The 12,938-nt window shown below is 41.1% G+C and overlaps 1 protein-coding gene across 2 annotated transcripts in view; it reads left to right on the top strand.

Moving 5' to 3' along the window:
- The first annotated feature begins 341 nt into the window (after window positions 1-341).
- EIF3H (eukaryotic translation initiation factor 3 subunit H) overlaps window positions 342-12,938 on the top strand; it is a 106,374-nt gene continuing 93,777 nt past the window's right edge. For both annotated transcript variants that reach the window (XM_045286305.1, XM_013006648.2), the window contains exon 1: window positions 342-473. In XM_045286305.1, the coding sequence (XP_045142240.1) occupies window positions 342-473 (132 nt within the window). The remainder of the gene's footprint in view (window positions 474-12,938) is intronic.

Below are 12,938 nucleotides of genomic sequence, written 5' to 3' on the forward strand. Positions count from 1 at the left end.
GTCCCCCAGAGAGGAGGTTATATGTGGCTCCCTGTGATCCATTCCCCCTTACTACCTCCCCTTTCCCTCCTGGTATCGCCACTGTCACCCCTGATGTTGATCATTTTATTAACGGAGAACGTGGAAAACATTTTTGGCTAGAGATGTAGGAACAACACGCATGCGCAAAGGCTTCCATCTGGGAGGCAGAGGAGTGGGCTGGGGAAGGAAAGGGCGGGGCGCTGTGTCGGCCACGCCTCTAAGCAAAGCGCCAGGAACGCGGGCCTATTTGTGACGCCACGCGAGGGTTATACTTCCGCTTCCGGTGGCTTAGTGTCTCTTCTTCCTGTCCGGCTGGAAAGATGGCGTCCCGCAAGGAAGGCACTGGACCAGCAGCCACCTCCTCCACCTCTACGACCGGCGCTGGAGGGAAGGGCAAAGGCAAAAGCGGCTCCGGAGACTCGGCTGTGAAACAAGTGCAGATCGATGGCCTGGTGAGTTGCGTCTGGCTACCTCGAGCCCACGTGGGGAGCGCAGCTCCCCTCGCCGTTCGGCCAGACACGTTTTCGTGCCGCCTCCTGTCTGGGCTTGGGGAGCCTGGGCCAAAGTTTTCCCCTAGCTCTCTCCTCCTTGAGCCTCACTTTTTGTTCCCTAGACACGACATCCTGCTCTGTCTTCTGACGGGAGTTGAGCGTTGGGAAAAGGGATCGAGGCTAGGGGCTTCTCTAACAGAGGCTTGATAGTCACGTTTCGAGACACTTGTTTGGCCCTGGAGAGTCTTCTGGGAGACTAGTAGGTGAGGGAAGTGTCGAGAAGGATCTAGCACCCTGCCTTAGGGCCCTTGAAAAGGGGAGGGTATAGGAAGGTTTTCACTGCTTCCGTGTGGGATCTGACTACTGCAACTTACTTTTTTGCCACCTTTTCAGCACATTACCTGAAAACTCCTACATAATCGCAACAAACTGCCGAGAACAGGACAAAAGAGAAACGCCTTACATGTCTTTAGTGGTTGAGCTTTGTGAACTAGGTCGCCTAAGGCAGTCTGTGCCAAGAGAATGGTCTAGGCCCGGAGGAGGCAAGTATAGAGTGATGGGAACTGTCGTTTCTGTTGTTTCCAAGTAAAGTGCCCGTGTACCACTTTATACCACCTTCGAGCCATCCTTTTTGAAAGCTTTCCTGCTCCCCGTTAAAAATCATTTCCTTCTCTCTCGCTCACCTGTAATAAAGTTTATTTTCTACTAGTACAGGCCTTCTACTTTTGTAATTAGGGAGTCTTCTAAGATTTATTAAAACAATTTAATTGCAAGGAACTGTGTATATGTGAAGGAGCCCTGGAGTCTTGGTGCTTGGCTCCTCATCAGAAAGTGGGCAGTTGGAACTCAGCAGCCAGCCATTCTATGGAAGAAAAGACCTGTTTGATGGGCGATTGTAAAAAATTTAACTTAGGAAACCCTATTGAGCAGTTCTACTTTGTCTTTCAGAGTCACTGCGTGGCATACAACATGAAAATGTTTATGTGGAAACTATTCATAATTTCAATATTTTAGCCTGTTGAATTTGTAGTAAATTGAACTGGGAAGTATAAGCTAGTGAACTGGATGAGTAAGAGCCTTTGAGTCTTCTTAGTTCTGCCATTTATGAGTTCTGAGATCTTAGACAAGCTAGCCTTTCCGAAGCCTCACTTCCTCTGTCTAATGGGGATGAGATGTAGTCAGGCCATAGAGTTGCTGAAAATTTATATGATGATATATAGTTAATTGTTAGTTGCAATGGTCATTATTATTATAAGCATAATGTCTATGGATGGCAGGGTTTGGAAGAGGTAGCAAGTAGTATGGAAAATCCTTAACTTCTCCACTTACTGTCATTTGCACAATATTTTGAAAATATATATGCTACTAACACTTTACCTGCCTCAATGAAGGCAGCCATGTGCTCAAGACTGACATGTCTTTAGAGATTGAAAATCTGTTGGAAGAGGACCTGAAAGTATCTAGTTTACTTACTAGATGTAATGTCTTAAGTGACTTTTGGTCCCAAACCACACCTACTGCCATGGAGTCGATCCTGATTCATAGTGACACTGTGGGATAGAGTAGAATTACCCCATATTTTTCCAGTACAGTAAATCTTAACGGGCAAAAAGCCTCCTTTTTCTCCTGATGAGCAGCTGGTGGGTTTGCATGCCTGACCGTGTAGTTAAGTGGCCCAATATTTAGAGGTAGGTAATTAGCAAATATTTTAGGGCCTTTTCCTAAGTATTGTGCACAGAATGATAACAGTACACCAGTACTCTTGTCTTTGGTGTTGTATGAGGCTGGTGGATTAAAGAGGCTGGTGGATTCAAATTGATGTGGGGCTTCACCAAAGTCAAGAGACTTGTTCACATAAAATTGCTCTTTATCAGATCTTTCAAAGTTTATTTGCTCCATGGAACTGATTAATCCTATTCATGAGATTGATTTATACATCTGTATGTCTCATATTTTCTGTGTAAGATGCATCATTTAAATGACATCTGTATGCCTCATATTTTCTGTGTAAGATGCATCATTTAAATGATGGAGATGCTCCCATCCATGCCCAGCAGTTCCCTTTCTGAGACTATCAGGACACCGTGGCAATCAGATTAAAAAGAAGCTTACCAAAGGCCACAGAAGCAGCTTTAAAGGGCAAGCAAGGGGCTTTGAGAGTTACTTATTCCAGGTTCTTGGAAAGCTCAATGAAGTCTCTCTTAGCCAGAGAGGCAGATACTTCTCTGCTTTTACTCTCTTAGATCAATATTAATAACAGTGTATAACATATGTACAACTATGCTTAATATAATTGATGTATGGATTATTATAAAAGCTGTAAGACCTAATATGATCTTTTAATAAGCAAAAACAAAAAGATTACCAGGCAATTTATTAGATTTCTTGATTGCTCATACCTACTGTATATTCTCAAGTATAAGCACATTTTCAGCACATTTTTGTGGTAAAATTAGGTGCGTCGGCGGATATTCGGGTTGGCTTATACTTGAGTATATACAGTTATCTTTCATGTTTCCCAGGTACCATATGGGGGGACTTCCAAAAGTTCATGGGAAAATTCCATTGTTGTTTTGTTCCATTTTTCCCTCAACAAACTTTTTGAAGCCCCCTTGTACTTCGTATTTGGAATATTTAAACAGTTCCTTTATTCACTATTTTGTGCTAGGTGCAGGGGATACATACACCTGTGTGTATGACTGACTGCTCTGTGTTTATGAACTAGACGTTGGTATACATGGAGTAAATCAAGAATGGGCTCACTCTTGCATAATTTCTGCACATAAATGTTGTGAAGATCCCTCAGACTTGATGCACTCAAATGTTTTCGTAAACCCTTCTCTTTTCTCTTTGTTTGGCTTACTCGTGTAAATTGTCGTGCTTACCCGTGTAAATAGTCGCTTCTGGTTCATAGCGACCCTGTGTACAGTAGTGATTAGGTGCACTGAGTTGGTTCTAACCCAACAGAACGAAGCACTGCTCAGTCCGGCTCCATCCTTACAGTTGTGTTCACAGCTGCTTCTATGCTTGAGCCCATTGTTGCAGCCACGGTGTCATTTCCTTTCCTTGAGGGCCTTCCTCCTTTTTAGTGTCCCCTCTACCAAGCATGATGTTACTGTTCCAAAAACAAAACAAAAACCCCCAAACTCATTGTCTTCAAGTCTGTTCTGACTCAGAGTGACCCTCAAGGCCAGGCTAAGAGGATTTCCAAGGCTGTACATCTTTGCAGCAGCAGAAGCCAGTCTCTTGCTGTGGGGCAGCTGATGGCTTCCAACTGCTGACTTTTGAGTTAGCAGCTGAGTGCTTCATTACTGTACTGCCAAGGGTCCTTTAGAGAGAGAGGAAATAGACATAAGAGCTAAATATTGCCATCCAGTTGACTTGGGCTCGGCAACACAGCGTGTAACAGAACACCACTGGTTGTGCGTCATCCTTGCATCCCCGTCGTGGCAGCTGGTGTGTCGTTCTGTCTCATGCAGGGTCTTCTCCTTTCTGGCTGACCCTCTACTAAGCATGATGTCCCTTTCCAGGGATTGTTCTCCCTGCCAACTTGGCCAAAGTAGGCGAGACAATCTTCTCGCTTCTAGGGCATTTTGACCTTTCTTTCTCCAACACAGACCTATCTTCAAATTCTTACTTTCTCATTAATAAGGACCTTGGTTAGTCAAGTGATTTTATCTTAGTGGGCCTCACTTTTATCTTTTTCCACACAGGCATGAAGATAAAGTGTTTCTAAGGATTGTGAGAATTAAATGAGGTACATAAAGTGCTGAACATGGTACCTATTGCGTAGTAAACATCCTCAGTTAATCTTTCATCTTTAAAACATTCACTTCATGTGAGAGTTCAGATCTGTTAACTCCATCCTTGGATGTCTTCAGGGACTTTCCACTGAATTTACAGTTGAAGAGCGAGTCCTTTTATTTTTTACTTTCTATCCTTGGTAGGAACAGCACATTCTTGCACTTAGGGCTGTGGGGCTTTTTCACAGAATGAGCTCTTCCCTTTGTTCATGAAGTTCTGTTTGTAATTTCTCTCTGGTTGGTGTATATGGAATTAAAGATGTGACTTATCTACTTACCTCCTTCCCTTTAGTTTTTTTACATCAAATATACATACCTTTATCTTCTTCCCCCACTTTCTGTGTTCTGTATAGTTGATTTGGAATCGGTATACTCTAGATGTGTTTTGTTTTTAATTTATTTTTTAATAAATACTTACTGATTGCCTGCCATATAGCAAATTTAGTCATGCTAGATGCTGAAAAGGAACCGTGGTGGTGTAGTGGCTATGCATTGGACTGCTAACTGCATGGTCAGTAGTTCAAAACCACCAGCTTCTTTGTAGAAGAAAGATGAGGCTTTCTACTCCCTTTAAGAATTAAAGTCTCAGAAACCCAAAAGGAAGTTCTGCCCTACCCTATAGGGTCTCTGAGTCAGAACTGATGGCGGTGGTTTCATTGAGGTGCTGGGAGTGGTTTGGTGAGCAAGCTGTACAGCCTCTTTCTCATGACCACTCAGCCTCATCTAGACATGGAAAAGCCGGAACGCCATAGTTAGCCCGATCTGTAATTGTGTTTGTCCTTGGCACTTTGGCATCGGCCAAGCCCAACTCTTGTATTCTTGCATCTTTCCTTCCCTACTTTTGGTCTCATTTTATCTCCTCTTCTGGGTCTTTATTATTCCCTTTCTTCCAACTTAATGAACTTAAACTTCAGCTTATTCTTTTTGCTTTTGCCCTAACTCTATTTTATTCTTAGATCCCTTTTTCTTTTCTCTTGAAGTCGATGGTTAAAAAAGCCTATAATTTAGTCTTTGGCCCCCACCCCCCAGAACTCACTGTAAAACCCAGCACCACCAGTTCTTTGAATCAGGATTTCTAAAAGACCCCTGAGAACATTGGCAAATGACTTTAAAAAAAATCAAATATACATGCAAAAGTTCCTATAATATAAAATATAAATGATAAAGCAAACACCTAGTTGAGCCCCACTCAACTTGAGAAATAAAACATAAGAAATATCTTTATCTTCTTCCCCCACTTTCTGAAATTTGTGTTAATATGTTTTTCCTTTTACCCTCACAGCAGTGTATCCCTAAATCCCTTTTTAAGATTAGTGGGTGCTATGAATAGGTCGTTTATTTTTAGTGCTTTGTGGTATTGTATTCTGTGAACATAATAGCTTCACATTTTACTGTTAAATGTGAAGTTAAACAGCTTGTTTTCCTTCTCTTTTAATTATACAGGGCCACCATGATATCTGAAGTTTTTTCTTTATAATGACCGAACACGTACAAGGGTCTTTTAGGTAAACGGCTCATCTCACTGCTGTCGAGTTGATGTTGGCTCATAGTGACTCCAAAGGACAGGGTAGAACTCCCTCTGGGGGTTTCCTGATTTTTTTTTTTTTTGAGGCTGTGCTTTTTTAAAAAAATTAAATACTTTTATTGAGGGCTCTTACAGCTCTTACCGCAATCCACACATACATCCATGGGTCAAACACATTTGTACATAAATTGCCATCATCATTTTCAAAGCATTTTCTTTCTATTTTAGCCCTTGATATCAGCTCTTCATTCTCCACCCCCCATGAACCATTGATAAATTATTATTTTTCATATCTTACATTGTCTGCTGTCTCCCTTCACCCACTTTTCTGTTGTTCATCCCCCTGGGAGGGGATTATATGTCAATCCTTGTGATCGATTCCCCCTCTCTCCCCCTACTTTCCCCTTCCCCTCCTGGTATATCTGTTCTTATTATTGGTCCTGAGGAGTTTATTGGTCCTGGATTTCCTGTGTTGCAGGCTCTTATCTGTAGCAGTGTATATGTTCTGGTCTATCCAGATTTGTAAGGTAGAATTCAGGTCATGATAGTAGCGGGGAGGAAGCATTAAAGAACTAGAGGAAAGTTGTATGTTTCTATCGCTGCTCTACTGAGCCCAGAATGGCTCGTCGCTTCCTTCTGACCCTCCTGTAAGAGGATGTTCAATTGTCTACAGATAGGCTTTTGGTCTCCACTCTGTGCCCCACCTTCACCCTACCCCCCAATTCACATTGGTATGATTTTTGTTCTGGGTCTTTGATGCCTGATACCTGATCCCATCGACATCTTGTGATCACACAGGCTGGTGTGCTTCTTCCATGTGGGCTTTGTTGGTTCTGAGCTAAATGGCTGCTTGTTTATCTTCAAACCCCAGACACTGTATCTTTTGATAGCCAGGCACCATCAGCTTTCTTCACCATATTTGCTTATGCATCTGCTTTGTCTTCAGCGATCGTGTCAGGAAGCTGAGCATCACAAAATGCCGGATTATTAGGACAAAGTGTTCTTGTATTGAGGGAGTACTTGAGTGGAGGCCCAATGTCCACCTGTTACCTTAGTGCTTAACATATAAATATAAGGACGTAGATCTATTTTCCTATTGTCATGTATAAATATGTTTACATATGTGCGTGTCTGTAGGTAGACCTCTGTAAATGAGGCTGCACTTCTTTATAGGAGTAGAAAGCCTTGCTTGTCTCCCAAGTTGCTGCTGATGGCGTCAGACTGCAGACCTTGCAGTTGGCAGCTCACCAGATTCCCTAGGGTAAGTACATGACACATTTTAGTAGATGATCAAGTACCGATGGTAGTAAAGGAAGAAACACAGGCTTCACTGAAGGCATTGGTAGAAAATAAGACTCCAAAAATTCATAGAATAACAATTGAGGTGCTTCAATAAATGAATACAGCACTAGAGGTAAATGGAAGAAAAGATGAAGTCAGAGAGCCTGAGAGAAAACTTCAAGGGGCAGTTTGAGAAGACAAAGTAACATACTATAATGAAATGTGCAGAGAACTGGAGTTTGAAAAGACCAAGAACATGCTCAGCATATTTTAAACTGACAGAACTGAAGGAAAAATTCAAGCCTTGGTAAAATACTGAATGATGCAGGAAGCATCAAAAGAAAATGGAAAGAATACACAGTCACTGTACCCCGCAAATTGTGACTATTCCACAATTTCAGGAGGTAGCATATGAGCAAGAACCAAGGTAATGAAGGAAGAAGTTGAAGCTGCAATGAAAATGTTAGCTAAAAATAACACACCACTCCTTCCTAACCCCCCCCCCCCAAAAAAAAAAAAACCACCCCAAACCACATTTACTGCCATTGAGACAATGGCAACCCGTAAGAACCCTGAGGGTTCAGGTAGAACTAATTGCCCCTGAGTTTCTGAGAATGTAACTCTTTATGGGAGTAGAAAACCTCAGTTTTCTCCTGAGGAGTGGTTGGTAGTTTCGAACTGCTGACCTCACAGCCTAACCTAACACATAGTCACTATGCCACTATCGCTTCTTTTCTCTTGAAGTCAATGGTTAAAAAAGCCTGTAATTCCAGCCAAAAACAAGGTTCCAGGAATTGATGAAATAGCAATTGAATTATTTCAACAAGCTGATGAAACATTGGGAGTACTCTTTTTTTTTTTTTTCTATGCCAGGAAATTTGGAAGACAGTTTCTTGGACGACTGACTGAAAGAAATCCATATTTGTACCCATTCCAAAAAAAGGAGACCGAACAGAATGCACAAAATAATAGAACAATATCAGTGATCATGTGTAGGTAAAATTTTGCTGAAAATCATCCAACAATGGTTGCAGCTGAACATTGAGAGGGAGCTGCCAGAGGTTCAGGCTGGTTGCAGAAGAGGGCGGGGAACAAGATATCCTTGCTGACGTCAGATGGGTCCTGACTGAAAGCAGAGAATATCAGAAAGATGCGTACTTGTGTTTCATTGACTATGCCAAGACATTTGACTGTGTGGATCATAACAAACTATGGATAATTTTGAGAATAGTGGGAATTACAGAACATTTCATTAGGCATTTGTGGAACTTATATACTGATAAAAAGGAAGTTGTGAGAACAGAACAAGGGACTATTCCATGGTTTAAAATCAGGAAAGGCGTGGGACAGAGTTGTTATCTTCTCACCATACTTATTCAGTCTGTATGCTGAGCAAATGACAAGTTGTATCAGGTAAATCTGCTGCACAAGACCCTTTTAGAGTATTGAAAAGCAATGATACTACTTTGAGGACTAAAGTGTTCCTGACCCAAGCCATGGTATTTTCAATTGCCTCACATACATATGAAAGTTGGACATTGACTTAAAAAGAATCAATGCATTTGAAATTGTGGTACCAGAAAAGAAAGTATTGAAAATACCATAGACTACTAAAAGGACAAACCTATCTGTCTTGGAAGAAGTAAGGCCAAAGTGCTCCTTAGAGACAAGGATGGCGAGACTTTGTCTTACATGTATTTTGGACATATTGTTAGGAGAGGCCAGCACCTGCAGAAGGCCATCAGGATTAGAAAGTGGAGAGGCATCAAAAAGAGGAAGGCCCTCCGTGAGATGGATTGACATAGGGACTGCAACAACTGGACAGCTTGAGGAGACTAAGCCTAATATTGTATTTTTATTTATTTATTTATTTTTAAAATCATTTTATTGGGGGTTCGTACAACTCTTATCACAATCTATCCATCCATCCATTGTGTCAAGCACTTTTGTACATTTGCCATCATCATTCTCAAAACATTTTCTTTCTGCTTGAGCCCTTGGTATCAGCTCCTCCTTTTTTCCCCCTCATGAACCCTTGTTAATTTATAAATTATCATTCTTTTGTCATGTCTTACACTGTCCGATTTCTCCCTTCACCCACTTTTCTGTAGTCTGTCCTCCAGGGAGGAGGTTATATATAGATCATTGTGATCGGTTCCCTCTTTCTACACCACCTTTCCCCAAAGCCAAATATTGCAATGAGAATTTTAAGGACGTAGAATTAGAAAACCAAAAGGGAAGAACATGCTCAGCATATCTGAAACTGAAAGAACTCAAAACATTGAAGCCTCGAATTGCAATATTTAAAGATTCTATAGGCCAAATACTAAATGATGCAGGAACCATCAAGAGAAGATGGAAAGAATTCGCAGAGCCACTACCAAGGAGCCATCTCAGCGCATTAGCAAGAACCAAAAATGCTGAAGGAAGAAGTTCAAACTGGACTGAAGGTGTTTGCCAAAAACAAGGCTCCAGGAATTGATTGAATACTCAATGAAATGCGTCAGAAAACTTGAAGAAGGACTGAAAGCATTCACTCATCTATGCCAGAAAATTGTAGGAAGACAGCTTACTGGAAGAGATGCATATTTTTGCCCATTTCAAAGAAGTGACCCAACAGAATGCTCAAACTATAGAATGATATTGATATCTCACAGAAGTAAAATTTTGCTTAAGGTCTTCCAACAATGGTTGCAGCAGTACATTGACAGGGAACTGCCAGAGTTCAGGCCAGATTCAGAAGAGAATGTAGAACAAGGGATATTGCTGATGTCAGATGGATCTTGTCTCAAAGCAGAATACCAGAAAGATTTTTACTCAGGTTTCCTTGACTATCCAAAAGCATTCGATTGTGTGAACCATAATAAACTGTTGATTATTTTGAAGAGACTGGGGCTTTTGGAATACTTCATTGTGCTCATTTGGAATTTGTGTACGGATCAAGAGGCAGTTGTGTGAACAGAACGAGGGAGTACTGTATGGTTTAAAATCAGGAAAGTTGTGTGTCAGGGCTTATCCTCTCCCCATACCTGTCCAGTCTATATGCTGAGCACCTCATCAGAGAAGCTGGATTAAATGAAGAAGAAGAGTATGGCATCAGGATCGGAGGAAGGCTTATTAACAACCCCCAGTTTGAAGATGACACAATCTTGCTGGCTGGAATGAGGAGGACTTGAAGCGCTTGCGGATACAAATCAAGGATTGTAGCCTCAGTGTGGATTACAACTCCGTGTAAGGAAAACCAGAATCTGCACAAGTGACCCAGTAGGTAACATCATGGTAAGTAGAGACAAGGTTGAAGTTTTCTTTTCTTTTCTTTTTTTAACATTTTATTAGGGGCTCATACAACTGTTATCCCAATCCATACACACATCAATTGTGTAAAGCGCATTTGTACATTGTTTCTCAAAACATTTTCTCTCCACTTAAACCCCCGACATTAGGTCCTCCTTTTTCCCCTCCCTCCCCGCTCCCCCCTTCCTCATGAGCCCTTGATAGTTTATAAATGGGTATTTTGTCATATCTTGCCCTGTCCGACGTCTCCCTTCACCCACTTTTCGGTTGTCTGTCCTCCAGGGAGGAGGTCACACCCAGTTCCATGTAATCGGTTCCCTCTTCCCTACCCATTCTCCCTTTACCCTCCCTGAAGGTTGAAGTTTTCAAGGAGTTTGTCTTACTTGGAGCCACAATCAATGCTCATGGAAGCAGCAGTAAAGAGTTAAGAAGATGTATTGCATTAGGGAAATCTGCACAAGTAATCTTTAGAGTATTGAGGATCAAGGATGTTACTTTGAGGACTAAGTGCATAGAATAGATGTATTTGAGTTGCCGACGAAGAATATTGCAAGTACCCTGGACTGCTAAATGGACAAGCCATCTGTATCAGAAGCAGTAAGGCGAGAGGCAGGGGGCAAGACTTTATTTATATGCTTTGGACACACTGTCAGAAGAGACCAGTCCCTGGAAAAGGACCTCATGTTTGGTAAACTGGGGTGGCAAAAATGAGGAAGGCCCTCCATGAGATGGAATGACCCATCTTAATCAATGGGCTTAATCAATGGGCTCAGGCATGGGAACAATTGTGAAGATGGTGCAGGACTATGCAGTGTCATTCTGTTGTGCACAGGGTCGCTATGGGCCAGAGCTGAGTTGATGGCACTTAGTAATGGAGAAAATCGAAAGCTGAAAACATGTTTGAATTGGCTCAGAGAAGAAATGTAGAAAAGGGTGCATTTGAAAAATAATAGGTCCCTCATCCGTAGTACCACCCTCCCCCAACAGCATTCACTCCCCCTTTAGACCCATTTTAAATTTGTTCTAGCTTTTGTTATTTTATCTTTTCAACTTGAGATTTAAAAAAATGTTTTGTTATTGTTTTTTTTTGGTGTGTATCATTTTCTTTATATGAAATACAGGATAGGTAAATGTATCGAGAGTTTAACTTTATTAAGTTCTTGGGGTTATGGCAGGTGAGGTTGGGGGGACATGAGGATCTAATAAGTACTAAAGAAGAAAAAGTTCTAGAATTGATTGTGATGATTGCTCAAATCCTTTTAGTACATTTAAACTGAATTGTATGACAGATATATGAATTATATGTCAATAAAAGTGTTAAAATAAAGCAAAACCAAAACCCGTGTAGCAGTTCTGCTCGGTAACATGTATGACTGCCTGGTGTGTAGTCAACTCTCTGGCAACAGTTTTGGTTTTAGAAGAATGCCTTACACGTTGAAAACACTTAAGTATTTGTGAGTTGATTATTGCTTTTTTATTTACTAGTTAATTTTTTAAAAAAAAAGAAAAGGGGTAAATGAACCGGTGGTTATAAGACTGTGTAGAATTGCTTGAGTAGATTTTTTCTGATGCTCACAGTAGCTTTTGGGATAGAGCTTATTCATGTTATGCTTAGTAGGACGGTTATTCGGGCGAAATGAGAAAATGCTGGTGGACGTGCTTTGTAAACTGAGATGAGTATATCCTATGTGTTAAGGATTTGTGCTATGCTGTCACATGTATTGCTGTATACTTTTTAAAATGATGTTGCATGAAGTTACCGAGACTAGATAACAACTTGTTCAACATTTATAGAATGGAAGCTCTTGTTTGAAAATCTAGTCCCTGGAAGGATGTAGTTTGACCTTTTTATGTTAATGTTTTAAACAAGAAACAGTTACATGGCTTGGGCGTTCCTTTCACTGTTATTACTTCAGTGGAGAAAAACTTGCTTCATGTGTCTGAATTTTTCCGTTATATGACTTTGGAAACCATTTTGAGCACCCCCAAAAAACCCATTTTATTATTAGTGAATTTCATTTGTAACTTTCCATACTTTTGTACCTCTTTAATTTCAGCATTTAAAATTTTTAAAAATCATTTTATTGGGGCTCGTACAACTCTTATCACATTCCATCCATCTAATCCATTGTGTCAAGCACATTTGTACATTTATTGCCATCATCATTCTCAAAACATTTGCTTTCTACTTGAGCCCTTGGTATCAGTTCCACATTTCCCCCCCCTCCCTCTCCAATCCCCTTCCCTCACGAACCCTTGATAATTTATAAATTATTTTATTTTGTCATGTCTTACACTGTCTGAAGTCTTTCTTCACCCACTTTTCTTTTGTCTGTCTCCCAGGGCGGAGAGGTTATAGAGGATGTTACAAGGCGTGTAGATCCTTGTAATTGGTTCCCACCTTCCCTCCACCCTCCAGGTATTGCCACTCTCACCACTGGTCCTGAGGGCTTCATCTGTCCTGGATTCCCTGTGTTTCTAGTTCTTATCTGTACCAGTGTACATCCTCTGGTCTAGCTAGAT

Source organism: Echinops telfairi, unplaced genomic scaffold (assembly GCF_000313985.2).
Source record: "Echinops telfairi isolate 266 unplaced genomic scaffold, ASM31398v2 ScPeMD7_1;HRSCAF=3_0, whole genome shotgun sequence".
NCBI classification, from domain to species: Eukaryota; Metazoa; Chordata; class Mammalia; order Afrosoricida; family Tenrecidae; genus Echinops; species Echinops telfairi.